Genomic DNA, 27,167 nt, shown 5'->3' with positions numbered 1-27,167 from the left:
TTGAGTAAATCAGTTAACACAAATTATATAAGTAATTTTTGGATCCGTCCGTCGTTCTCTCTCGCTCTTATACGCACACGCATACACGCACGCACACGCGAATAAAAAATGAAGTCGAACTTTTCTTGTCAATTCGACAGATGCCGCCGTTTGATACAATGCTTCTAATATCTTCCACTTATAAAAATTAATAACTATTTAATTACTTTTAATTTTTTTTAAATTCATTTTTGAATTTACTATTTCTTAATTAAGATCTCCAGTGCCCGAATACAAGCGAGCTAAGGTTAATTCTGTCGTTTGAAATAGATGCAGGTTGAAACTCTGTGAAACATAAATCATGTGGTTGAATGAAATACGTAGTTAATCGAATCTTTTTTTGTGTGTGAGTGCGTTGTATGAAAGTAAAATTATGTTTATGAAATTATTTGATTTTAAGGATTCGGTATTTTTAAGAAACTGTTCAGCGTTTACATTGTTCCTAAATATGATAAAAATTTTAATGGATCAAATATTTATTACTTAAATTTTTATGTCTAAAAATTGAATAAAATATTTAAATATATAATCTTTCAGATAAATGGAAAATTTTCACAAAACGATCTTTTAAATTTTAAAAAAAAAATTCTATGAGTTCTTTAAAAAAAACATCGTTAAGAACTTTACTACATTTTTTATGGAAAAATATATCGTAGGGAGTTGTCCACCAGAAGTTTTCCCGCATTTTCCCTATTAATGATGCTATCCTCTCCTCCTTCCCGTGCATAGGGCATTGGCAAGGTCGTGAACATCAAGAGTGCTCAAATTTTTATTTCCAATCTTCCCTTAGGAGAATTTTGTACATTATAGTAAGGAAGATCGAATATACGGTTTTAGATGTCTTTTTTTTCCGTTTTCCTATTGATTTTAACCATTTTTTTATTTATCACGTTTAGTTATTTAGTTACTCCTTTATTTAGTTATAGCGTTGGCATGTATCGGATGTACAGAATGACAGGTTGTCTACCCTTTAACGGATGTAGTTGAGAATTTAATGTGAGTTTATCGTTATATATTAAAACTATTGATTCAATTTTACCATTATAGCTTTAAGTTTATAGCCCTAGTTATCGTTTTCAATTGTACTCAAACAGCTTTGCAACTTACTCGAACATGCAAATTTTCTTCCAAATCTTGTTAGAAATATACAAAGACTACTATACTAAATTTAATTATCCAACTGAAAGATTTTTTGAGTTATTCTGTTCACGGATTAGTAGTGTGACAGACACAAACAAGCGTGATTCCAAAATTGTATTTTACGGACAAACATGGCTATTCATCAAAATTTTGAAACGATTATAATACTTTATCTTTAAATACTTCATACACAAAATAAAAAACCCCAAGTGGTCCTTACATTAGTGAAAACCGAAAACAAGCCAATAGGAATGGTTTTCTCGAAACTTTTCTCGTATATTCTCAAATATTGGTCTTATCCTCTTTCTTCCACGTAAAATTGTGGACCTTAGATAAGGTCACGAATATTTTGTATGGCATTAGCGAATGATAATTACGAACTATAGATCTTTGGCTTGAATCTGCCACGAGAATATGCATTTTGGAAACCTTTTTTCGGGTAAATCAACACAAAATTAGACATTTAACTACAGTTTTTGTAACAAGATTACATACCGAATTTCATTGACTTAAGTTGTTGTGTTTATGGGCTTTCGCCCTTTATATGTATGTGAAAGTACAGACTGACAGACGGTCAACCTTTTGGCTCATTTGATTCAAAATTTGATATTTGTTTTTGATGCTAAACTTGTGTACGAAATTTTATCTCTCTAACACTTTGAGTTTTGGAGTTATCAAGTGCATGTGTACTCGGAACAGCCAGGCAGACTTCCTCTAAATGGAATTCTTTCAAAATCTCATACAAATCCATAAATTTGGTCAATTCCAGGTACCTAGTTTCATCCATTTAGCTTAAAGCATTTTTGAGCAACTGTGTTTACATATAGGCAGACGTAATGTCAAGGAGTAGGGGGTACTTATTGAGGCCTAAAGAAGGTCGGAAACATGGAGATTCGTCAAAATCTCCAGTTAAAATTTCTTGCCAATTACAATACAGTCTGTATACTTCGTTTACGAAAAAGTAAAAAGAACCATTTTTATTTTCTCTTGCATGAAATATTGGAAGAAATAAAGTATCAAAAAATTAAGCTACAGTAATTCTAAGTTCCATTGTTGCCTAGTGATGTGATATCTATTAATTTCTTTATTTCAAAACCATCTGCATCTATTTAATTTTTATTAATTTTTCAACATTTAATAAATAATTAAAAGAAAATTGCTAGGAATGAAAGTTGTATCAAGAAAAAAATAAAATTTAGAATTTTAAGTTGGTAAAAAAAATTTATGCTATTATTTGCACAAAAGTTATTGTGGAAAAAAGCAATTTCGATTAATTTCTAATTAATTGAACGGCACTTTAAAAAAATGACAACACTTTTTATTTCTTAAATAATTAGTGAGAGGAGCTAGTTGTGTTAGTAGGAGATATGGGATATTTCTTCCCACACACAATGATTTATGTTTATACTAGCCGCCTTTGGCGACCAGCCGGTTCGCCAATCTTAATGTTCATTTAAATTTTAATAATTAAATATTTTACGCAATTCCTACCTGAATAGATTCTTCATCAAAATATTTTAAAACAGCAAATTTTGATAGTCATATAATTCACTCATAATATTATAAAGGCCTTCGGTCATAACGTTATATGTATCTCTTTAATTTTGGCTCAAAATTTGACCAAACAAAATTTTTGTTTACCAAAATTTATTTATCTAACTCATGCGTTTTGTAGTTATCGAGTTCACATATACGCGAACAGAAATCCAGACAGACTTCCTGTAAATGGATTTGATTCAAAATTTGATAGAAATCTACAAATTTCTTCGTAATTCCATATACCAATTTTCAGCCATCTAGTTCAAATCGTTTTTGAATTATCGTGTTCACAGACAGACATAATGCTAAAAATAGGAAAGTTTTAAACGTGGAAACTCGTTAAAATTTCGAAGTCGAATTTTTTTCAAATTATAATACTTTCTCTATACTTCGTATACGATAAATTGCAAGTCTGCATTTATCCGCTTACAAAAAAAAATTTCTACACTCCATATACAAAAAAAAAAAAAAAAATCGATCTTTTCGATGTGCATTTAAAATTGTCACATTTTATTAGATAATGAAACAAGTACAAATATTTTTTTAACGACCTAACCTGTTCAAATATTTTTCACGGATATGCACGTAACTTTTGCGCTTTATCACATCGAGCTTCAAATTACAGGAAATTAATACGTTCATTGACATATTTGATCAGTTTTCCACTGGTTTCCTCATGTTGCAATCCAGGATGTATGAATTGAATTTCTGCGCCATGAAATTTCAGTAATTTTCAATTTGAAAACAATATTATTAAGAACTAATTGATTGTCCAACGTTGCTGATAAGAAAATTATTTTTATTTATTTATGAAAAAGTTGAATGTTTAGATAACTTTATCAAAAAATTTCATTCAATTATTGTTATACTTCAATATTTATGAACAAAATTTGAAATACTTAAAATGTAAACCGTATTTATAGCAGAAGTTAAAGTTATCACGCATCAAATCAACGTATATATACGTAAAATCTTTATCGTCTGCAGCATTATTTTTAATCAAAATTAGAACATATGCTGCACAACATAATTAAAAAAAGATTTTTAAAATCAAAAATTTAATTTTTTCATAAATTATTAATTTTTAAATAATGACATAAAATTTAGCTAAACATTTTGAATGGTATCTTAAATATGTTTTTACAGCTTGGAATATGAAGGCATCATTTTTAACAATGAATCTCAATCTCTGTTGACAGTTAAAAACAAATAATCAAGTTTTGAATTAATTTTTAAGTAACAGAAAACTTAAAAGACAATTTTCGAATCAAAAGAAATATTTTTAATAAAGTAAAATAAATATTAATCAGAAAGGAGAAATAAATTTTAATTAATAATTATGATAAATATAATTAATTACTATAATTCTCATATTTTGGGTATTTTAAATTTATTTGAACCAAACAACTCGAGTTCAGCCATATTGTTTATTTTTGCAATAATACTCATGTGTAATGGAAACAATTTTTAATTAATAAATAAAATAACCGATTAATTAACTGTCAGAAAATGTTAAAATAGGTTTATAGTTCATAAACTTTCTTTATGAATCATTGTGATCGTATTTTATAGATGATCTATTCAGTTATTTGGATTTCTATTTATAAAAAATTCTAGATGTTTTCATTTTATTTACAGTGGCTCAAAAAATTGAGAGTACACCTTACGTTTACTTGATAAATGCGACTTTCAATATAAATAGCACATTAACGGGAAGTGCAAACTTGTTTTTATTTTTACACATAACAAAAGGTTTAATTTAGAATAAAAATAAAGAAAAATCAACGAAAAATTTCTAAATTGAAAATTTTCAGAAGCATTTTAAAGAAACATACGCAGAATTTCGCCTCAAAAAATTGAGAATACACCAATGAAAATTTTGCAATATCACACATAGAAACAAAGTGTCACTATTAAATTGCATGTCTTTTGGCTTTTATAATGGTCTCTAAACGTCATGATACCGATTAGAACCATTTTTGGTGGTATCTGAAGATATTCTACCCCATTCTTCTTGCACCGCTTGTTTTAAATGGGTTTTGTTTCTAATTTTGTATTTTTGAACCACTTTTTCAAGTATTCCCCACGAATATTCAATGGCATTGATGTCAGGGTACTGTAGTGGTGTGTGTAACTGTTGTTTACAATGAAAAAGACATCATATTTTGACGTTATGTGCATTCTGTTTGGGGTCGTTGTCCTGCTGGAAAATGGAATTTCCATCTAAACCCAAATTTTTAAGACTTGCTTTAAGATTGCTGAGACCATATGGTTCATCCAACTTGTTGCAGAAACTTTTCAAATCATAGGCAGAAATGTAAGTGCTGAAACTGTGCTAAATGCCATTAAACAAGCAGGATATAAAAGTAGCATTGTTGGAGAGAAACCGTTCACCAGCTTGCAATTCAGAAAAAGCATTTGAAGTTTGCAAAAACTCATCAATTGAAGACCAATAACCTTTGGAAGAAATCCATATTTAGTAATGAAAGAAACCTCAACATTTTTGGCAGTGACAACCATCTTACTGTATGGAGAAAGCCTAATACTGCTTTGTATCCAAAAAAATTACGTCCTACAGTTAAACATGATGGTGACTTCATGATGATTTGAGGTTACATGGCTTCATCCGGGGTAGGAAATTTAATTTTTATAGATGGCATTATAAATGATACGGTTTACTTGGATATACTTCGCAGCAATCTAAAGGAAAGTGCTAAAAATTTGGGTTTAGATGGAAATTTCATTTTCCAGTAAGAAAACGACCCCAAACAGAATACACGTAACTTCAAAATATGGTGTCTTTTTCATTGTAAATAGCAGTTACACACACCACCACAGTACCCCGACATCAATGCCATTGAATATTCGTGGGCCATACCCGGAAAAGGGGTTCAAAAACACAAAATTAGAAACAAAACCCATTTAAAACAAGTGGTGCAAGAAGAATGGGGTAAAATATCTTCAAATACCACCAAAAATGGGTCGAATCGGTACCATGATGTTTAGAGGAAAATTATAAGAGCCAAAAGACATGCAATTTAATAGTGACACTTTCTTCCTATGCGTGATATTGCAAAAATTTCATTGGTGTATTCTCAATTTTTTGAGGCAAAATTCTGCGTATGTTTATTTAAAATGCTTCTGAAAATTTTCAATTTAGAAATTTTTCGTTGATTTTTCTTTATTTTTACTCTAAATTAAACCATTTGTTATGTGTAAAAATAAAATCATGTTTGCACTTCCTGGTAATGTGTTATTTATATTGAAAGTCGGATTTATGAAGTAAAAGTAAGGTGTATTCTCAATTTTTTGAGCCACTGTATATAGATTAGGTAACGAACTGGAATGCGAAAACAATTCTGTTAACCGTATTACCGCTTCATACAGCGTAACCTAATAAGGAAACTTTACTTTTTTTTTTAAATCGTTTTCTTTGTATACTAAAGAAACTAAGATATTTAACAAATTTGAAGGCATTTTGAGTTGGGGAATAAAATATATCGTTTTAAAATTTAAAATAAATTTTTGCTTTATTAGTTTTAAAACAGTTTTGAATTTATTAATAATTTTCCCCAATTTGCTATATATTCGTCCGCATTTGAAATTATTATGTTTAAATATGTGATAATACAGAGATTTTCTTTTGAATTTATTTGTATACTTGCTTATATAGTAAAATTATCTTATTTGAAATCTCTGAACATCGTAAATTCTAACCACAATTGTGGTACAAGTACTTCTGTCGATTTCCTCCAGTTTAACATGGAAAGTTTAGTTGAAATATCGTATGTCGCAATATGCCTAAATTATTCATTCTATTGGACTCTAAGAAACAAAATATATCATCATTATCTCTTTGCACTTATATGCGAGTTCCGGAAGATGCATCGTATCCACATTCTTGTAAAATAAAGATCATCATAAAAAGCCTTATAATAGTAAAAACTCTCACAGTAATTTTTCAGAATTGTAACAAACTTGAAACTATTCTTAAGCAAGCAGTAAAAGGAATCACTATGCTCATATGTATACAATTATGCACATTAATACTTTTGAATTTCGGTTAGAATTAATTCGTGTCGTTTATTCCAATTTTGTGTGATCGTGCTTATTGACAAAAGTATATTTTTTTCCATTCCGGAGATTTAAAACAAAGAGATTCATCAAAATTCGAAGTTTTTTTTTTTTTTTTTTTTTTTTTTGTCGTTTATAATATTTTCTTTTATTTAGAAAACTCGAAAAGATCTACTAAAAAGGTTCTTTATTTCTTGAGTTCTTACTTGTCCGTATAATTTTAATAATTTATAGCATAAAGAATCAAAGATTTATTAATGATTCGAGAAACCAGAAGTCCTTCATCATATGAATCATACAACGAATATTCCTTTCATGTGTTAATTCTACTAATTTATGGCATTGCTAACTTTTATTTTATCATGATGTAAAGGTTTATATTATAAATTAAAAACTAACAAAACGTAAAAGTGATATGGACAGATGAGCTAGAATCGCTGGACTGAAAATGGATGAAGGTAAAAAAAATACTATTAACCTAATTGTCTAATAAATAAATATGTACAAAATAAAGTTTTTGAATTCTAAAATATCAGAAAACTGTAGTACGTACATATTGAGTTATTAAAAACATTAACTGAAGTACTAGTAATTACCTATTTAAAATATATTGGAATTTTAATTATGTATTAATTCGTTATGTTATATTTCATTTGGCAGATCCTGCAAAATCAAGATTTTTAGGTTTGTATCTGTTTGAAATTTAATAATTCTTTACAATCTTTCATGATAATTAAATGCTTAAATTTGCAAACAAGAAAATCATTAACTATCATCATCGGTAATTTCGCAAAAGTCTTATTACTTTATTTTCTTTTTTCTGGGTCTTAAAAAAGCATCTTAAAAAATATATTCTTTCACAAAGCTTTTAAAATAAAAATATAAACTTAAATAAATCACTAACAAGCTAAAAATATGTTGATATGCGAAACTAAATAAAAATTTGCTTAAGAAAGAACCTAATGATGTACAAAACCTAAGGCTGCAAAATCCCTAATTCGGCAACTGGCCGTTCATATATGAAATCAAACATCTGTAGTCAAAATTGATTTTATGGGCGTTTCCAGTCATGGTCTATCAGCTGTCCATAAACCTGCGATGATTCAGGCATCTGCCCTTTTATACTTGCTTTTATATTAGTCATCAAATCAATAATGAGCATCAATGTTCGCTTTTTTCCCCTTTCTCACTCGCATTTTTTTTTTAATTGTTGGGGGTCTCATAGGGGATCAATTGGTTTTCTTTTATTTTCCAAAAATATTAAAAAACAAGCCAGGAATTTTAGAGGACCTAGAAATATCTGAGAAAAATCACACAGCAATAATGATGGCCACACTGATTTGTTGAAAAAACTGCTTAAAATATTCTTAGAGTTTATTCAAAATTGAAACAAAAATTAATTTTACATATGCTTTGTTCGCTATGTACATGAATTTTTCTAATGGAAAGAAGTTTCATGATATCATGGTTGTTTTAAAAACATGACTATTTGGTTTATCTATTTTCTAATTTTCACGATACTGTAACTTTATTTCTTTTATTCATCACTAATTGCCTTTGGTGACCAGCTGGTTCGTCGAGAATTTTGATTATATTTCATTTCAGTTAAATCGTGTAAATATAGTTTCATGTCCTTGATTCTGCCAAATTGTAAGGTATTAATGCCGTGTTGTTTTATTTGTCCTCCATATGTTCTCTTCAGTATAAACATGAAAACATCTAATGAAGACAGTCCTTATAACATCGTAGCACTAATTAAAACCATAAATCACTGACTCATTTGTCTTCTAAATTTCGACATTGAAATTTCACTTTTCCGTTTTTTTGTAAACTGTATAGATAAGTGTATATATATATATATATATATACAGAAAGACACGCGATTAAATATTTGATGAAGCAACGAAGACAATTTGAATCGCAGAGCAGCAATATAATATATTGGTAAAAATAGATTAAAATTTTTTTAAAAAAAATTACTGATTTAAAAAATTACGCATTTATATTTTCAGAAGTTATCTCGGGAAAAAAAAACCAAGATTCGGCTTAATTTTTAATTGAAATTCTAATTAAAATCTCAAAGAAATCGCTCCGAGTTGCACATTTCCTCTTTCCAAGATATATGCTAAATTTGACAGATGTGGATCAAAAAGTCTGCCCTGTAGAACCCAACACACACCACATTAATCTTATTATTAGTTGAAATATCTATTAAGATTGATGAAAGACTATAAAGTATTTCATCAATCTGATATTTTGAAAGCAATGTATTATTTCTCTCGCCACTTAAATTTGTTGTAAAGTTTTTCTCATACTTTTCAAATGGCCTTGTTTGCAGTCAAATTTACTCGATGTTATTACATAACAAACGTAATTACGCATGTCATTTAACAACGAACTACAAATCGTCATGGATACTTAACATATTTTTTTCCCCAGACTAGATGAACGATGAAATCATACCGCTTTGGATGTTATATCGTGATTCAGGTTCATTTTTGTTTGTCAGTATTGTAATCATTAAAAAATACGAGCACAAGATTTTGATGAATTTTTACATTCACAATTCCCCAAGTGCGAGAAAGTTATTTTTGTAATTATGTCTGTCGATGAGCAAGCATACTTACACACGTAAGCAAATTTTAGATCCAATTGGCAACAGAAAGAACTCTGAAATCTATACTCAATTTTCATCATTTTACCATGAAGCTAAATACAAAGCATATCGCAATATGTAACGTATGAGATCGAAGAGAAAAAGCACACCCTTTAATTTACAATAATCCCAAAATTTTACTATATTTTTGAGGTAATAACTGACTTAAAAGGTTTGCGATTTTAGGTAGATTCCTTAGAGTAACATTATCTGTTCTAATGGTTCTCAGGGCATGCCTTGGGAAAATTTTCCAGATTTTCATCGTTTATGGTTTTAAAACACAAAAAATTGACACGTTATTATTGTTTGCGTAATTGGTGATCAATAAGAAATTTTTTTTCAAGATTTTTAATTCATATTTAATCAAAAGGTTAAAGTTTTTCTACTATAACAACGATGCATATTATTTCATCTTTACACCATTTTAAAATTTAAACGGTTAGCTTTTTAATGATATTATTTCCGTATTGTTTTGTTTCCCAATTTAAATATTTTTTAAAAATATTTTGCAGCAATTCTTTTCATTGTATTATTTACTGAATTTATACACACAGTAAATTTTTTTTTTTTTTTTTTTGTCGTTTCAAGTTACGATGGCATTAAATACAGTTTTTGTGTGCACGTTAGCATTTTTATAATTAATCGTAAGTTTTAAAAAATAATATAAGGATCTTACCATGATAATTTTTTATCAGTGTTTCTTAGTAGAAGATTAGAATCTCTTTTAAATTTTCTGCCCATACAAGTGTAGTTCATTGGAAATTTAATTCTATTAATGTCCCGTTTGTAAGCAATATGAGGGCTTCCTCAAGTATTTATTATTTTCTCGTAGTTTTGGACCTTAATCAAATGACGAGGATGACACTTTGATCTGGCACCTTCTCCAAATTTCTGTTTCACATCAAATAACTCGTTGGAATACTCTCATTCAATATATTCTTTCAATCATTCAAAAGTGCTCTACAAGACTGACCATTGGACCTACAGCTACCTAATTTGGCATGTAATTAGTCTTGGGTAATAGGTAATCATTAAAGGATTTTTCAAAATTCTAATTAAAATTAAAATAAAATGAAATGTTAATGTTTCACGTCAATAAATTCAAAGCATATTATTACACCTGTATCAAATTTATGCCACTTTAAAAAAAAATTGTTTTTCAATTGCATTAATTTCTTAGTGTACTATTGATATTCTAGTCTTAATGTTTAAAAAAATTATAGTAATACTTTTTATTGTTTTCTTTAATGCATTTATACTAACGCTCGTTTCTACGATATTAAATATATTTTCTTTCTGCACATTATCGTTGCTATAATTAATAGTAAAATTTTAAAAATAATACAAACATAAAAAAACATTATCATTCTATGATGTTTCGAGATAGATATTCGATTATCTTTTAACTCTTTAATTGTTTGTAAAATTACACGTCTACAACACCCCACTCCCCAAGAAAAGAAAGAGGAGAAAAAAAGGTCGCTCTAAAAGTATACAAAAATTTTAAATTACTGGTGAATCTCTGTACTTCTAAAAGTGATCGCCGTACACATAAAGTTTTTAAAAACATGCATCGTCCATTAATGGTCACTAGAATACTAGACTAACTTGCTTACTGACGACAACCGAATTTAAATTCTTTAAACCATTATCTTAACGTCGGAAAATTCTAGTATACTGCATTCTCTAACATCTTTCATCTCAATAACTCTTAACTCTTATGAAATTGGAAAAGAAAATGACGGATTGGCTTGAATTTTCTCTTCCCTGTACCTCGAGACAATTGGAATCTACCTTCGTTCTTCCGGTTTACCGACGGGAATTTTTTTAACTATCGTTTATTTTCCTTTTAGGATGTTAACTTGTTTCGTAATATTCTTTGTAAAGTCATGCGACCTCGCATTTGTGTTACTGATGAGTCTACTAAGAAAACCCGAGTCACTGTTAGAACTTTTTCCTTGAGTATTTTTTGCTTTATATTTTCTTTTGGTAACAATGCGTCCAAGTACTTTGTGATAAGATAAATGATTCTGGATAGTTACATAGATATCTACTTTAATTTTTGATTAGATAAATGAATCGCTTCACTTTGAAAACGCAAGGTCAAAAATTATTTTGAAAATAAGGAGATGTAAAGTTTTCTTACAATTGTAAGTTATCAAAATTTGTTTGCTTTCTTGTTTATTTTTTTATTTCAAAATAATGCATGTCTATATTTAAAATCCAAAATCTGTTATTTGGTGATTTTCTTATTTTCTCCTACACGGAGTATGCAATGACATGGTATTGTTATCTGATTCGGTACTCGTATTTTTATGAATTTCCATATTTGGAATCTCTCAGAAGCTGGAAAAAATATATTCGAAATTATATGTTATTTGTCTATGAAAACAACAGCTCAAACTAATTACTTGAATGAATTTTGCTATGTGGTCTTTACGTCCAAATTGTAAATTTGTCTTAAATTTTCAATGAATTCTATGAATGAGATGTTTCTCACTTGACGTCGTGTGAGCACGACAGTTCAGCCTTAAATAATATTATGCATAAAAGCTTCATAGGGTTTTATTACTAAAATTATAGATCTCAATTAATTATTGGAACAAATCTGTCAAAGAAATGACATTTATCTTTAGTTTTTACACATATTATGCAACAAGCTAAAAAGAATTTTAATATGGAGCTAAATAAAAACAATTTCATTGTTTTTATAAGTTTTTGCTTTTTTACTTTCTCGTATGCGTAGTATAGAAAAAGTATAGTAATCTTCAAAAAATTAAAACTCGACAAATCTCCACGCTTTTGACGTCAATGAAGTCGAAAAATATATTTTTGGAAAACTGTCTGTGACAAAGATAATTTAAAAAACGCTTTGATCTAGTTAGTTGATCAACATTTGATTTTTATCAAATTTTTAGAAAACTCCGCTCGGCTGAAGTCTGTATGAATATAATTTAACTATGAAATGAAGAGAGCTAGATAGATAAATAGATAGAAAATTCGATGCTCAGAATTAATATTTATAGCCTAGGCATCTGAGTTAAGTCCAATCAGGGATTGGCCGTCTGTCGATCTGTAATTTTAGAAATAAATAAACGTCGCAACTCAAATACACAATGATTTAAATAGATCAAATTTGGGATTTTGTGACTACAATTTTAGTTCTGTGTTTAATTTGTTTCAATTGATTAAAAAAAACGCTTCTTAAACACAAATTCGATTTTTGCATTCTATTAACCTCGTGCTAGAGATTAATCGCCAAATAAATCACCAAGACTAATGCGATAGATTCAATAAAAATGTTAAATTATCGTAAAGGGTTTATATTTCTAACTATTGTACGCCGATACCATTCAAGGCGTTATCTGGGATAACGCCTTTATTAGCGAGTATAGAGAGCCTTTATTAGAGAGACCACTCTCGCTGGTTTAAAATTAACAATATCAAATATATTGCTTGAGTTCTTTGAACACCTAATTACACAGCTCGTACGACATAAATAATATATAATTGTTCGATTCTAACGCTCGCGCTATCTGTCGGCTCATATCTGGATTTATTTCTAGTTCTCTGGTCATGTAATGAGTTGGAGTTGCATTAAAGTATGCTTGTATTGAGTAGATGCATAACTACATATATATAATCTTTACTGCAAAGTTATAGACTTCTCTGACTTTGTAATAAATTGATCAACGGATTTAATGTGTCTGCATATATTCCTATGTGTATAAATGAACACAACAAATGAAGAACGTATCAAACAAGATAAATAAAATTTATAATCTGGTATTGACCATTCAAAAACATTGACAGAAGGCATAAATACATATTAGACTATAATCAAAAAGCGTTTTATCAAATTTGTAAAGCATGCAGTGTGATCAAATATCCCAAATTAAATAACGGAATCATATGCATATATATATATTTCTTGTTTCTTGTAGAAAATGACTATGGGTTGAAAATCGTCCCTTATTGTCTTGTTTTATTGTTATAAGTAAATAATTCGTATTAAAGTAAAAGAAAAATAAGATTTAATTTTTTGAAAAATTAGTCTTTAAAGAATTCTCATTTCTAAGTTCGATTCCATAAAACAGATTCTATTCAAATCCCTTTGCCGAACTATAATTCTGATTCTAAACTGAAGTTCTAGGAGCGTACAGAACTTAAATTTAGAAAATCTAGTCATTTAAATGAACCCGCTGAAAGATGATTCCCTGCCAGCATAGCTTGATCAAGAACGCCAGCTTTCCGTCATCAGGGACATATCATCACTCTAAGTGCAAAAGGTTGTGTATCGAAAATAACGCTTCCTTAATATCGCCAACAAACGCCAAATCGCCAATGACGAAAGCCGCCGAAAGCAAAGCAATTTAATGTAATGTACTGAATAATGGCTATATTTATTCAATACTTGCTGAAATACCTAATGTTGCCTGGGATGCAATTTTCATGTTATTGAAAAAAATTTCATGTTAATGAAAAACTTAATTTTAATAATTAAAACAACTTTATCAAAATCTTGCTGTACTTCAATATTTGTGAGCAAATTCTTAGTTCTGTGTCATATTCGAAGAAGATTGCATTTAATTCTAGCATTCGATGGAATCACAAGGCCTCTATAAAAAACGCATTACAAATAACTTATATTTATTGCAAAAATTTTTTTATAAAAAATTATAATGTATTAAATGTTTCTGTCAATTTTATTTTTAATCAATACACCTTTTGTATTCTTTCAAAACCAATTAAAAATACTGCAAAAAATATTTAAAAACAAAACGGAAAATATTAAAAAATAAAGGTTGAGTAGTTCAAAATCTCACCATTTAATAGCAACGAAATATCTAAAAATTTCTTTATTTCAAAATCGTCTGCGTCTGTTCAATCATTTATTAAAGTTTGAAAACTAATAAAAATTATAGAAACATTTTATAAAATTAATATAATCGAAAAGGTAAAATGTTGAATTTTAAGATTATATTGCAAGAAATATTTTTATACAATCTGCTCTGAAGTTAGTATGGAACATCGGAAAAGTCAATTTCTTATTGATTGAATATTTAATTAACTTTTGTACTTTGAAAACTTGATAATATTCTTTTTCTTAAATGCTAAGTTTGATTAGGTTTGATCCAGTTGTTTTGAAAGAGATCTGGAACGTATTATTTTCAATTCATAGTAATAATTACTTTTTATTCAGATAAGACTAGCCGCCTTTGGTGATCAGTTGATTCGTCTTGAATATTAATTATGCTTACTTTCAGCCTCTTTTTCTCTTAAACATGACTCTTTCTAATATTTCGTTAATCTCTTTTGCATGACGACGTTCATAATACCCTCAACAAAATATTTTAAACCATCAAATTGACAACTAACGTTAAACAGGCATTAAACATGTCTTATTTTAAGAGCCCTGCATTTATTCTGTTTATTTTGTACATGAATTCTTTAATGGAATCCATGTCATCATAACGTCATTAAGAACTTAATGATTATTTAATGTGATCTAAGTTCTAATTGCGCACTGTTGTTCGCAATAATTTCACTTTTTTATGCCTCAAATAAACTGTGCAAATAATAAATATACGGATTTTTTTTCTTAGTTTTGAGTTTGCATGTTTTTATGACAGAAAGGCCATGACAAAGGGCGCCGTAATTACAAATCGCACATTCCTGGACTTTCAACAGTGAAAGAAATGTTTGCGATTAATAGCTTAAAACAATTCAGAATTAAATCTCATGACAGCAATGAAATAAATGTATTATTAAAAATTATGCAAAGAATTTTTCGTGCAAATTATCAGAATTCTAGATAAATTTATATTATAACTAAATTGGTATCATTAAAAAGAAAAGTTTTTAATTTTAAAATGGTGTTATCATTTTTAAACAATAATAATTTCAGAAATTAAAAAAAATATCAAAACTTCACATAATTTTAAAAAAACTAAGAAAAATTCAACATATAAAGTAAGTTTTGCCAAATTAAATTGTTTTTGGTCAGATGGTCTAATCTATAGAGTGCCAATACACACATACACATTTTGCTTGTTTATTGAGATACTTTGCTTCTATTGAGCATTTTAGTATCCATTTACAATGTACTGACAAACTAGTTTTTGATATACTATTTGATATTTATGATTATCTTTTTGACTGTCATTAATGATGGTATTCATCATTAACATAAAAGACAATAGTGAGAAATTGCAAGGCATGCACGTTGAGCGCTGATATTTTTATTTATTAGGAAGCATTATTAAATATTTTGTTTCTTATCTGCTGCTCATATTAAGCTTGAGCTCTTCTCTGCTTGATCTTTCATATTTAGAAACATTATAAATAGTGGGTACTATGGCTTTTTTTTTTTTTTTTTGCAAAATTTAATTATTTTTTCTTTCTTTTTTTGAGAATATTTCACGATAACAGAAACATTTTGATTTCTTCCATATTTATAAATTTCATGTTTTTAAAAATGAAATTTTCTATCGGGTTTTCTCTTTTACAATTCTATTTCCGATGACAATACAATATTTTAATATTTTCAGAATTTAATTTTTATTTAAGCGCATGGTTTTAATTTCATATAAAAGAAATGATTTTAATTTCATATTGATGAATCTAAGAAAACATGATTACATGGTACCATTATTATAATAATAAAATATATTGATCTCTAAAAAGTTAAAGGAAATAATTTTTTTTATATATAATTTGACTTTATTAGTATATCTAAAAATAGAAAAAAGTTATTAATAATTAATTAATTGGGAAATGAAGGCAAAAAAATAGCTTTTCCTATCGCAGAGAGCATTATAAAGGAGATTATACGATTTTTAGGGACCAGATTTTTAAATATCACCTTTTAAAATACAAATAAACACATTTTTTAAACTTTTTTATTTTTACCTCTTATAATTTATCCTTTTCCTGAATCTTCAGACGCATATAAATTTCAGATGTTTACAATTTCAGAGTTTTAAAAAGAGCCTTACAAATAATAATAATAATAATAATAATGCAGACATTCCTGCTCCTTTCATTCTTAAATTAAGAATTCCAAGCTTATCATAATGTTCTCATCTCACGGCGGGGAAAAATTTCCCGCCGTTTCTACAAAACAGCCGGAACTTACCATTCGTTTTGTGTAACGGTCGCTGACTTCCCTCTCCATTAAGTGCTTCCAATTAGATACGTCATTTTATGGTAATGTCGAATAGCATAACTCTTACTTGAGTCTGATGCTTAAGATATGCTTCATTCTTCTCAAGTGTAATCACCCTTAACCGTCGCTCACCTCTTTCGCGTTAATGTGAACGAAAACAGATTTTGTTCTTGTTCTGTTGTTAACAATCTTTTTAGGAACGCTTCGTTTGAAATCTGGGCATAGTTTCGCGTGCATTGTTTCTCATAACTAATACAATACTCCAAAGATTATTTCGTATTCTTTTTACATTCTTGTATTTGATTTGTTTTAAGTAATTAGATTTTCTTTATTTCTATCCGGAACTCAGGCGTGTAATCTGGAATGTTAACTAGGGAATTACACGATAATTGTTGAAATCCAAAGACTTGGTGACAAAGAATGGTGAAAATAAGTGATTAAAATAAAGAAATAAAATGAAAATTATAAAATAATTAAATCGAATATTTGTAAACATTTTAAAAAATCAAGGACATAAAATAAATGGTCGTAAATAATATATTTTGTTTATTTTTTTTTCCAAATAGATTCATTGATTTCTTCATTGATTAAATTACAAGGGCTATATTCTAAATATGCTGGTTGCCATGATTTGTGCCTGTGATCGGTTCATATGTCTAACCTTTCATCTATCTTTTGCACTGTTAATTTTTATAGAGAAGGAACCATCTATTTAAGTAGTTAGCGTGAATCATAAGATATAAAAAAACAGTCATTGTAAAAATAGAGGCAAAATAGCTCAATGTTAATATTAATTTTAATATTTTTTTTAAATATTAGTAATAGTTGAAAGAAATATTGTGCAAAGATGAAACTGATATCTTTCAAATGTTAAAATTTTGAGTTTTAAGATGGCATTAAAATAGTTTTTGTGAGATTATTTGTTCCGAAATTACTGCAGAAAAATGGTGAAATTTCGGGTAATTTCTAATTAATTGAAGATTTTCTAAATGATTGAAGATTTGCAAGTTTCTTTATCTTGTTTTGAAAAACAAGCTTGCAAAGTATGGTTGGAGTCGGCTCAATCGTTTAGAAGCAGATGTGTAGCATACATACATACATGCATGCATGCATACATACATACATACATACATACATACATACATACATACATACATACATGCATACATACATACATGCATACATACATACATGCATACATACATACATGCATGCATACATACATACATACATACATACATACATGCATACATACATGCATACATGCATGCATACATACATACATACATACATGCATACATACATGCATACATACATGCATACATACATGCATGCATACATACATGCATACATACATACATGCATACATACATGCATACATACATACATGCATACATACATACATGCATACATACATACATGCATACATACATACATGCATACATACATACATGCATACATACATACATGCATACATACATGCATACATACATACATGCATACATACATACATGCATACATACATACATACATGCATGCATGCATAACCGTAACATAATCTTGACATAAAAAAATAATTAAATAAAATTCATAAATGAAAACATTCTTAGGTTTGACCTTGTATTAACCAAAATTAAATTCATATTGTATACAATAGTTTAGCTTTATATGAATTAGGAACTCAAATCTCAGAAGAAAATCGCCAGAATTATAAACAATTTAAAACCTTCTGATTAGAAAAATTATAATTTATTGCGGTTTTTTAAATATCTTAAGAAGCTATATCATCCTAGTTTGAAAAACTCATTTTAACTTTAAAACAAAAAAAAAATTAATAACAAAATCAAATAATGAATTTAAAAAATTAATAACTTATTGAAGACAAAGATTAACTTTAAAATAAATTAAAAAACCAAAATATCAATTTTGAAATCAAAATTATTTATTATTGGTAATAAACCAATTTCCTGGTGTAAATTATGCGACAGGAACATGCAAGGAAGATGCTTTATAATTTAATCTTCTCCGCCCAGTTCACATTTTAATCAGCTGCTTTAGAAGAATCTTACCGGTAGTCATTTCCAATTAGTTACACTCACGAAACCGTGGCCCTTGGAGAGATGTATTTAATTTCTCGCACAAAAAAAAAAAAAAAAATGTAGGACCAAAATGCAGCAGGTGTTTTTGTCACATGCTTACAGTTTCGTGAGATTGCTGATTGGTGTTATGTGATCGCTTGTCACGCTTGATCACGAAAAGTTATGGATTGGAAAGGAAATGGGGGGAGGCCACTCAAAATCGTGGGGTTATAACAGGTACCAGAGATGAACAGGATAACCAGACAATGAGTTTTGTTTCAGTTTCGCAATAAGTAATCGGAAGATGTGTTTAGCAACATCATTTGTAAAGGTAAGAGATTACCAAAAATATGTCAGTAATGTATTCATTTTCATTTATTTAATAATTTCATCTACTTTTCTATCTCCCCTTTAAAGAAGCTATATTTTAAACTGACTTACTTATATAATTATTCATGTTTATCTTCTCAATATAATTATTTATGCGCTCTAAGTTGAGTGTAAGTATTAGGAATATCTTGAAGCAGAGATAATCTATATCTATACTTATAATAAAGCTCTGTCTGTCTGTCTGTCTGTGTGTGTGTGTGTGTGTGTGTGTGTGTGTGTGTGTGTGTGTGTGTGTGTGTGTGTGTGTGTGTGTGTGTGTGTGTGTGTGTGTGTGTGTGTGTGTGTGTGTGTGTGTGTGTGTGTGTGTGTGTGTGTGTGTGTGTGTGTGTGTGTGTGTGTGTGTGTGTGTGTGTGTGTGTGTGTGTGTGTGTGTGTGTGTGTGTGTGTGTTGGCGCTCTATAGGCCAGAGCGTTCGACCTACAGCTACCAAATTTGGCACATGTTTACTTCGCAGGCCGGGAATGTACACCTCGAAGCGAGTTTTTTTAAATTAGAATTTTAATTAAAAATTAAACGAAATTTGGGCGTTTTTCCGCTATAACTGTTACACAACAAAATTCATGTTTGCATCATGTTGAAGATCGAAAAATAATCTTTTCAATGATACTAATGTTTTAACCAACACATTAAATTTCTATTTTAATGAATTTTTTAAAAAAAGGATTTAATTATATTTATCAACAATTTATTTCGCGCAAAATAAAAATAAAATTTAAGCTGCCTGTTGCACGTTAATATGAAAAAAATTAACATTTATCTAAGCATTGCCATCATATTGACAAAAACTTAAATTAAAAAATGTTTATCATTCCAAATTAAATATATAAAAATGTAGTTTTTAGCACGTGTCTGTATAAAATTAAATAAATATGAAAAAATAATATATTTTTAGAAAAGTAAACGCAAGGAAAAAACGTTTTCTGCGATCTTTCACAATACATTTAAAAAATAATTTAATCATATTTTTCAACAATTTATTTCGCACAAAATAAGAATAAAATTGCAACTGCATGAGCACGTTCCACTTTAATGGGGAAAAATTAGCATTTATCAACGCGTTGCCATCATATTGACAAAAACTGAAATTAAAAAAATAGGTTAACTATAATTCCAAATTAAATATGTAAAAATGTAATTTTTAGCACATAATCTGTATGATATTAAATAAATATAAAACTTGGTTTTTTTTTAAAAGTGAATGCAAGAAAATGTTTTCTATGTTTTTTCACAATATCTGTATTAATTCAATTAAATAGTTTTTTTTAAGACAAATATGGCTTAATATGTATAAGATATCTACTCTAAATGGAGTGTAACAGCTAATTTGTAAATCTTTAGTAATAGACATCTGTTGATAAATGGTCTCAATGAAATAAATTTTTTTTATATAATTTAAGTCAATAAATGCTGATGAATTACGAATTTAAAATTTTTACCTTTATTCTTTGCCCTGCGAGTCATATTTAACAAAATATTCTTAAGACGCTAATCTTTTAAATTAAGAGTTGCACTCCAATCAACTAAATCCATCACTAAAGGTGACCAATTTAAGAAAATTTCAACATCACTATTGTATAAAAATCGGTGATTATAAATAACTTCATCGACCGTCTCAAAGAAACCAATCATCTCCTAGAGTTTCTCAAAAGTGATTGGCCTAGATTATGAAAATGTTGATTGTTCTAATATTGTAATATTCAAAACTGAACAAATCGGTCAGATTTTAACGCAGAAAATAGAAACGTTTATATATTTATTTAAAAGTTGGAGAGTCAAGAATAGTTTGTAGAATACGATTCCTTCGGACCAAAGGGCTGTTTAAAATTTAAACTTCATAATTTTTAAATACATTTATAAACCGCAAAAAATATTGTTTACAACGTTTATATCCTTTTGAAAATAAAAATAAAAATTGAATTTTTCTTTGAAATCGTGAAATTTTTGTTGAATAATTCTTTGAGATATAAATTATGAAAATTATTCTGTGGTGCACATAAGACTTTAATGCCAAACAACTCTGGTTTCAGTTCTCATATTATTTTTAAAGACATGCTGGGATTCACTAAAATACGTCTTTATATTAATTGTAGTTTCATTATTTCCATATTAATTTAAAATTGAATTTTACTGGCTTTATAGAAAATTAGAGAGACGCGTAATGCAATGAACAGAACGGCTTAAGGTCTACGTAATAGTATAACTATCAAAATTTCAAGCTTAAAAATATTTTGCTGAAGAACCTACTTTAAGAAGTGACATAAAATGTTATTAACCCTTTAAAGGGCCATTTTTTTCTATCATTATGTTAAAATATTTTTACGCTTGAAATTAGAATAAGAAAAGAATAATTCATTTACCTTATTAGATAAATTTAATTTGATTAATTAATTTGGTTAATTAATAATTAAATAAAAAATCAAGACGCATCATTTTGTGTGAGATAACGAACTGAAGCATTTAAGTTTCTGTCTTTCTAAAAAAATTTGTCAGAACTTATGCCAACCTACATAATTTCACACAAAGATTGATAAATTTGGTGGGAAGCATACTTCCCACGTCCCTAGAAAGGATTAACTAAACGTTTTAGCGAGAATTAATATTGACGCACCGGCTGGGCGCCAAAGGCGGCTAGTATCTAATATTTACAAGTCCGTTTTTGAAGGCGATGCCATAAATTGAGTGATGTACCAATTTGTTTTTTGAACAATAATTTTTAAAAATTCCACTATCGTGAGCATTTCTCTTTGTTGTAATGGAATCAATTCACAAGAATTCACTGTCAGCTACCAAAAATAAATGTACCTTTAATTTTCAGCTAGTTTCCTGTTGTCAGCTTCAACTTCATATTCTTTTTCTTCCTGTGCATAGCGCAAAAAATTCCATCAATTACTGTGGATTCAATTAATTGTCACGATTCATTTAGCATGTATCATGAGGTCACGAATTAATTTCATTTTATTCAATATGCGTAGGAGTTTTAAAAAAATTCAATCTGTATGTACCACCATCGATTTGTGTCAAGCTTTATACCTTTTAAGTAAGCTGGGTCGGCTTTGAAAAATAAAAAAAAAATTTCTGGTCTCCTTTTTTAAAAATTAATGTTTTTAAAGCTTTTTATGATCATGTTTGTGTGCGTTTGAATGTAATTGACCTCTTTCATTTTGTTTGAAGCAATGAATACTGTTAATAGTTTTCCCCCTGCACTTGAGTATTGATGAAGAATTTTATTTTCCATCTTTATAAAATTATTTCTTGCTAATTGCTGGCACTGTTGCAAAATGAATCTGAGTAATTCATTCTAAATGCACCAAGTAAATTTTCTTATTTTATAATGTAAGGGGAAATGAATGGTGCAAATTAAAGAAATAAAACTTCAAAATGGTAAGCACTGTATATTGCATGAATTGAAGTTATCACCAGTTTAATAATTTATTCTTGATATATTACAACCACTTATAATAATGCGTCGTCTTTTTTCAATTTTTTAGTAAATTTCTTATTTGTTTCTGATTATATCGAATATTCCCAAGTTAAATGGCAGATAGTGAATTTAGATATTTTGCAGCCCTATGTGTGAATATTATGAGGCAATTCTTTTAATAAGATGATTTAATTGCACATTTTTAAGATGCTAATGATTGATAATTATAATTTTAAGATATTTTTATTTGTGAATACGCTATTTATTCATCTAGTATAAACTCCATATTTCCCGATGTCCATTTTTTTCACAATATTATTAAGCAAATGTTCGATTTTATAAATATTCTTTAGCTTAGCATTGTAAAAAAGCCAAAAAAACAAACAAAAAACAATACGTAAACTAAAAGTTGCATTATAAAATATGTTATAATTGAAGTGGTAGACAAAAAGAAATGAACACAAATTTAAAAGAAATTTATTAACTTCTATTCTATGACATAATAAATTTGTTCGAGTTTTTTTGACGCACCTTGTACAAACATTTATTTGGCAATTAGGAAAATAACATTTTTTTAAATCGACTTACTTGCAGCCTTTTTTCAGCCTAATTGAAAATCTGGACAACCACTTCTCCTTTGCCCCACAGTCCCGCTTTCTATGCTTAGCATCATTTTTAATGGATAATGCAACTGGTGACTATGTAGGATTGGTTAAAAACTAGTTCTCTAATATAATGAAGAACAATTTACTTTACCAAAGTGGCTGGACTTTTTTAAAAACTAAAAATTGTCGGTCTTGTCTTTCATCTAAAATCTAGCTTTTCGTATTAGTATAGTTATTTATTAATGAAAGATAATTCATCGTGTTTTCGAGTCGAGCTGGCAGAAAAAAAAGATTATCAGACACGAGATTTTTTTTTCCAAAATTTGATAGAAATCATTAGCTAAAATCTATCTAGCTTATTGTCTCTTTGCGCTATTGGGTTTATCAGACAAATTTAATTTCAGAAATGAAATTTTTGGACTTTTAGAGGTTTAAACCGAGAATTCATCAAAATTTTGAGTTTACTTTTTTTTTACTATATATCACAATTCTTTCTATACCTCATATACAAGAAAATAAAAATAAAATAAAAATTCAATAAGTTTAGTAAAGAAAGCATTTTTTTTAAATAAGTGTATTTTTTACATGTGTTTAACATCACTTCCTTCGGAATTCCTCTAGACCGCGACGAAAAATGTTTCTGGGCGGTGTCAACATTTTTGAAAATGCTGCTGCTGAAATAAATGCCAGGTCAGGGACAGTTTTCTTTAAACATTAAATATAAAAAGGCAGGCTCAATTTTCTTTTTCCAAGCATACACATGCCTTATTCTCGAAAAGTAATTTATCTTCTCCGTAACTACCGACAAAAAGATTTAATGCAGGTGTCAAAAAAGGAAAAAGAAGGCATTTTTTTTTAGGTCTAGTTGTCAGGCAAGAAAAAGAAAAATGATGCTAAGCTTTTACGTTTCCTTTGTCTCTGACAGCTTATTCCAGTATCATTGGTATTTACGGACTTTTTATTGAAATTTCAAGTCGAAAAAAATTTATGCGAAATAAATATGGACCTGAACATTATAGACAGTTTATTGTTTTCCGTATAGAATCATCGTGATATTTAAAGCGTAAATATATAATCGTTTTAAAAAATTTGCTCTCATTTTTAAAGTAATTTATGATTTTTAATTATAAGCATTTTTTTTAATTCTTTTTTCTACGTGAAGGGAACATACTGGTCATTATACTTAACAGGAAACTGTAAGCACACCAATATAAACTTTTTTCACGCTTTTGAAATTTCCTTTTTTTTTTTTCCGTTTTCAATAACTGATTATTGAATGTATTTTTTTTTTCAATAAAAAATTTATTTTGTCTCTAAAATAATAAAAACGTATATTAAATAAAAGTTAAAAGTTTATTCATGTATAGTAGTAGCCAATATATATATAATATAGTATAATTATCAGGGTATTATAAACTTAAATTCGCTCAAGCAATATTGCTATTGAAAGATAATCTTGATTAATTTGTAATAGGAACGCTTGATTATATCTTTGTGTGCACCTTGCGCACCTTTTTGTGATCTTTTAGTTTATTTCTCATCTCTAATAATAGTGTGTGTGTGTGTGTGTGTGTGTGTGTGTGTGTGTGTGTGTGTGTGTGTGTGTGTGTGTGTGTGTGTGTGTGTGTGTGTGTGTGTGTGTGTGTGTGTGTGTGTGTGTGTGTGTGTTCTACAATGACCAGACCATAGTTTAACAGATTACAGATCAGATCATTTAAACTGTAAATACCAAATTTGGCACAAATATACTTAGCATTTATGTGTACATATCGAAGCCATTTCTTTTTAATTAATAAAAAAAACAAGCTGAATTTTTACTTTTTTCTACGATAACTTCCGGTAATATTCTTGTTCAAAAAAAATATTTTTTCACCTTTTCAAAATAAAAAAAAATAAAAATGGCTTTTTTTTATTGATACAAATTCAATAATCGTTTAGTTTATTTTCTTAGTTTTAGTCATTTTTACTTTTTTGCATACGCAGTTTAGAGAAAGTGTAGTAACCGTCAAAAAATTCGAATTCGTAGAGATTTTGACGAATCTCCACGTTTTAGACCTCCCGGTAGTCGAAAAACACACTTTTAGATAATGTTTTTCTGTGATAAAGATAACTCAAAAACGCTTTGATCTAGAGGGGTGAAATATGTATGCCAAATTGTAGATTTCTATCAAAGTTTGAGCATAGTCCATTTAGAGGAAGTCTGACTTCCCAGTTTGAATATAATTTAACGCAATAATTACGAATTGAAGGAAGCTAGATTGATAAAATTCGATACGTAGAATTAACATCTAAAGTCTAGACCCTTTTAAATCTTGATATAAATTCAACAAGGAATTGTCCATTTGTCGGTTTGTACTTTCGGAAATAAATAAACGACGTAAAAACTCAGACACTGTGATTTAAATATATCAAATTTGGTATGGGAATTTGACTACAATTGTGGTTCTGTGTCAGTTTTGTTCCATTCGGCCGAGAAAAACGCCTCTAAATCACAATTTCGATTTTTGGATATTATGAACCACATGCTAGAGATAATCGATAAAAAATTTGCCAATGATGAATTCATTAAAATGCTAAATTCACACCAAACTATTGTACGCCAATGTCACTCAAGGCGTTCTCTGGCATGACAAGTTTATTAGAAAGTATGCGAGAAAGTTTTTGGGGAGATCATTCCCGCTGATTATATATATTGTCCGATTTCCTACAATAGATTAAATTCTTGAGTTGAACTTCAAAATGTTTTCTGTGTTTCATCAAATATTTCAATGCTAGATTTTCTTTCCTTATTGAAAGCTGAAGGAGATTTATTCTGTTGATTGTCTGTTTAGTTTACATGATAAATAGAAAAAGAGGAAGTCTTAATACCGCGAAAGTTACAAGATGGACAAACTCAGTTTTTTTTTAGGGTACTAGTCTTTATTAGGAAAGTTCATGTACAAAAAAAAACAACCCATAATATAATTTTAATATCTGACAATTTGGTAAAATCATGGACATGAAATTATATTTGAATGATTTATCTGAAATTTAATATAACCAATATTCACGGCGAACCAGCTGATTGGCAAATACCATTAGTACAAAATATATGTCGCATAAGTAAATTCCATTACTCTCTCAACAACAGAGGAGTATGATATCAAATTCCATTACATCATAATGCCATTAAAAACGTAAAGTTGCAATTTAAGACAGGTTTCTTAAAACATTTGTCTTTTGTGTAATGAATTTAGTTTTCTAATTCCCCTTACAAACTTCTCAGATAAAAGAGCAATTTTTTTTTCTTCTTTATCTTTTAAAAATGAAAGAAAATCACGCAATTAAATATTTAATGAAATTGTAAATGGTTTGAATTTCATTGCGACGATGGTATGTTATTGAAAATCATGCAAAAAATTTAAAAATTAAAAAAAGCGCAGCAATTAAATTATTAATTTAATTAGTATTATTAAAATGCAATTTTTAAAGTTTTAAATGGTAGAAGAAATAATTTGAGTTGTAGCATGTTTAAAGTTAATGCGAAAAAAGTCAATTTCGCTTAATTTTCAATTAAATTTTTAGATTAGACTTGATGAAATCGCTCCTAGATGCACCTTCTCTCCTCCAAAATATATTTGTGCATTTTGATAGATCTCGCTCAAACGGTGTCCTGCAAAGACCGATGCTCGCGCGCGCACACCCGCACACATTCACACACATTTTCCTGTATTCATACTTTATATCCATAAATAGTTTCGTAAGTTTTTGTTATTTCAAAATTTTTTTGAAAATGATTTTAATATTTTTATAAATTCAACTTTTTTTTCAGCTTAAAATTTTACTTTAATTGGATTATGAAGAAAAGTTTTGAGAAAAATATTTTCATTAGTTGCAGCAAGTTAGATATTAGAGTTTTAGAATTATCTAAAAGAAGGATATTTTCTGAATGCTTTACAATTTTTAAAAAAAAAAAATGATTGCCCGCTTTTTTAGTTAAATTATTTTAGAGGGAAAATGTTTGTGTAATTAAATTTTTGTGATTTTATTTTATTATTTATTTTCATTTATTGGAGAA

General features: G+C 28.5%; 1 protein-coding gene across 1 annotated transcript in view; it reads right to left on the bottom strand.

The window, feature by feature from the left end:
- LOC129971437 (meiotic recombination protein DMC1/LIM15 homolog) overlaps positions 1-16,709 on the bottom strand; it is a 56,180-nt gene extending 39,471 nt beyond the window's left edge. The window contains exon 1 of the mRNA XM_056085196.1: positions 16,587-16,709. Within this exon, the coding sequence (XP_055941171.1) occupies positions 16,587-16,625 (39 nt within the window). The 5' untranslated portion in view covers positions 16,626-16,709. The remainder of the gene's footprint in view (positions 1-16,586) is intronic.
- Between the last annotated feature and the right edge of the window lie 10,458 nt (positions 16,710-27,167).

This window comes from Argiope bruennichi, chromosome 6 (genome assembly GCF_947563725.1).
Source record: "Argiope bruennichi chromosome 6, qqArgBrue1.1, whole genome shotgun sequence".
NCBI lineage: Eukaryota > Metazoa > Arthropoda > Arachnida > Araneae > Araneidae > Argiope > Argiope bruennichi.
Note: the sequence above shows the minus strand (reverse complement) of the source record. Positions and strands in the feature narration are given on the sequence as shown.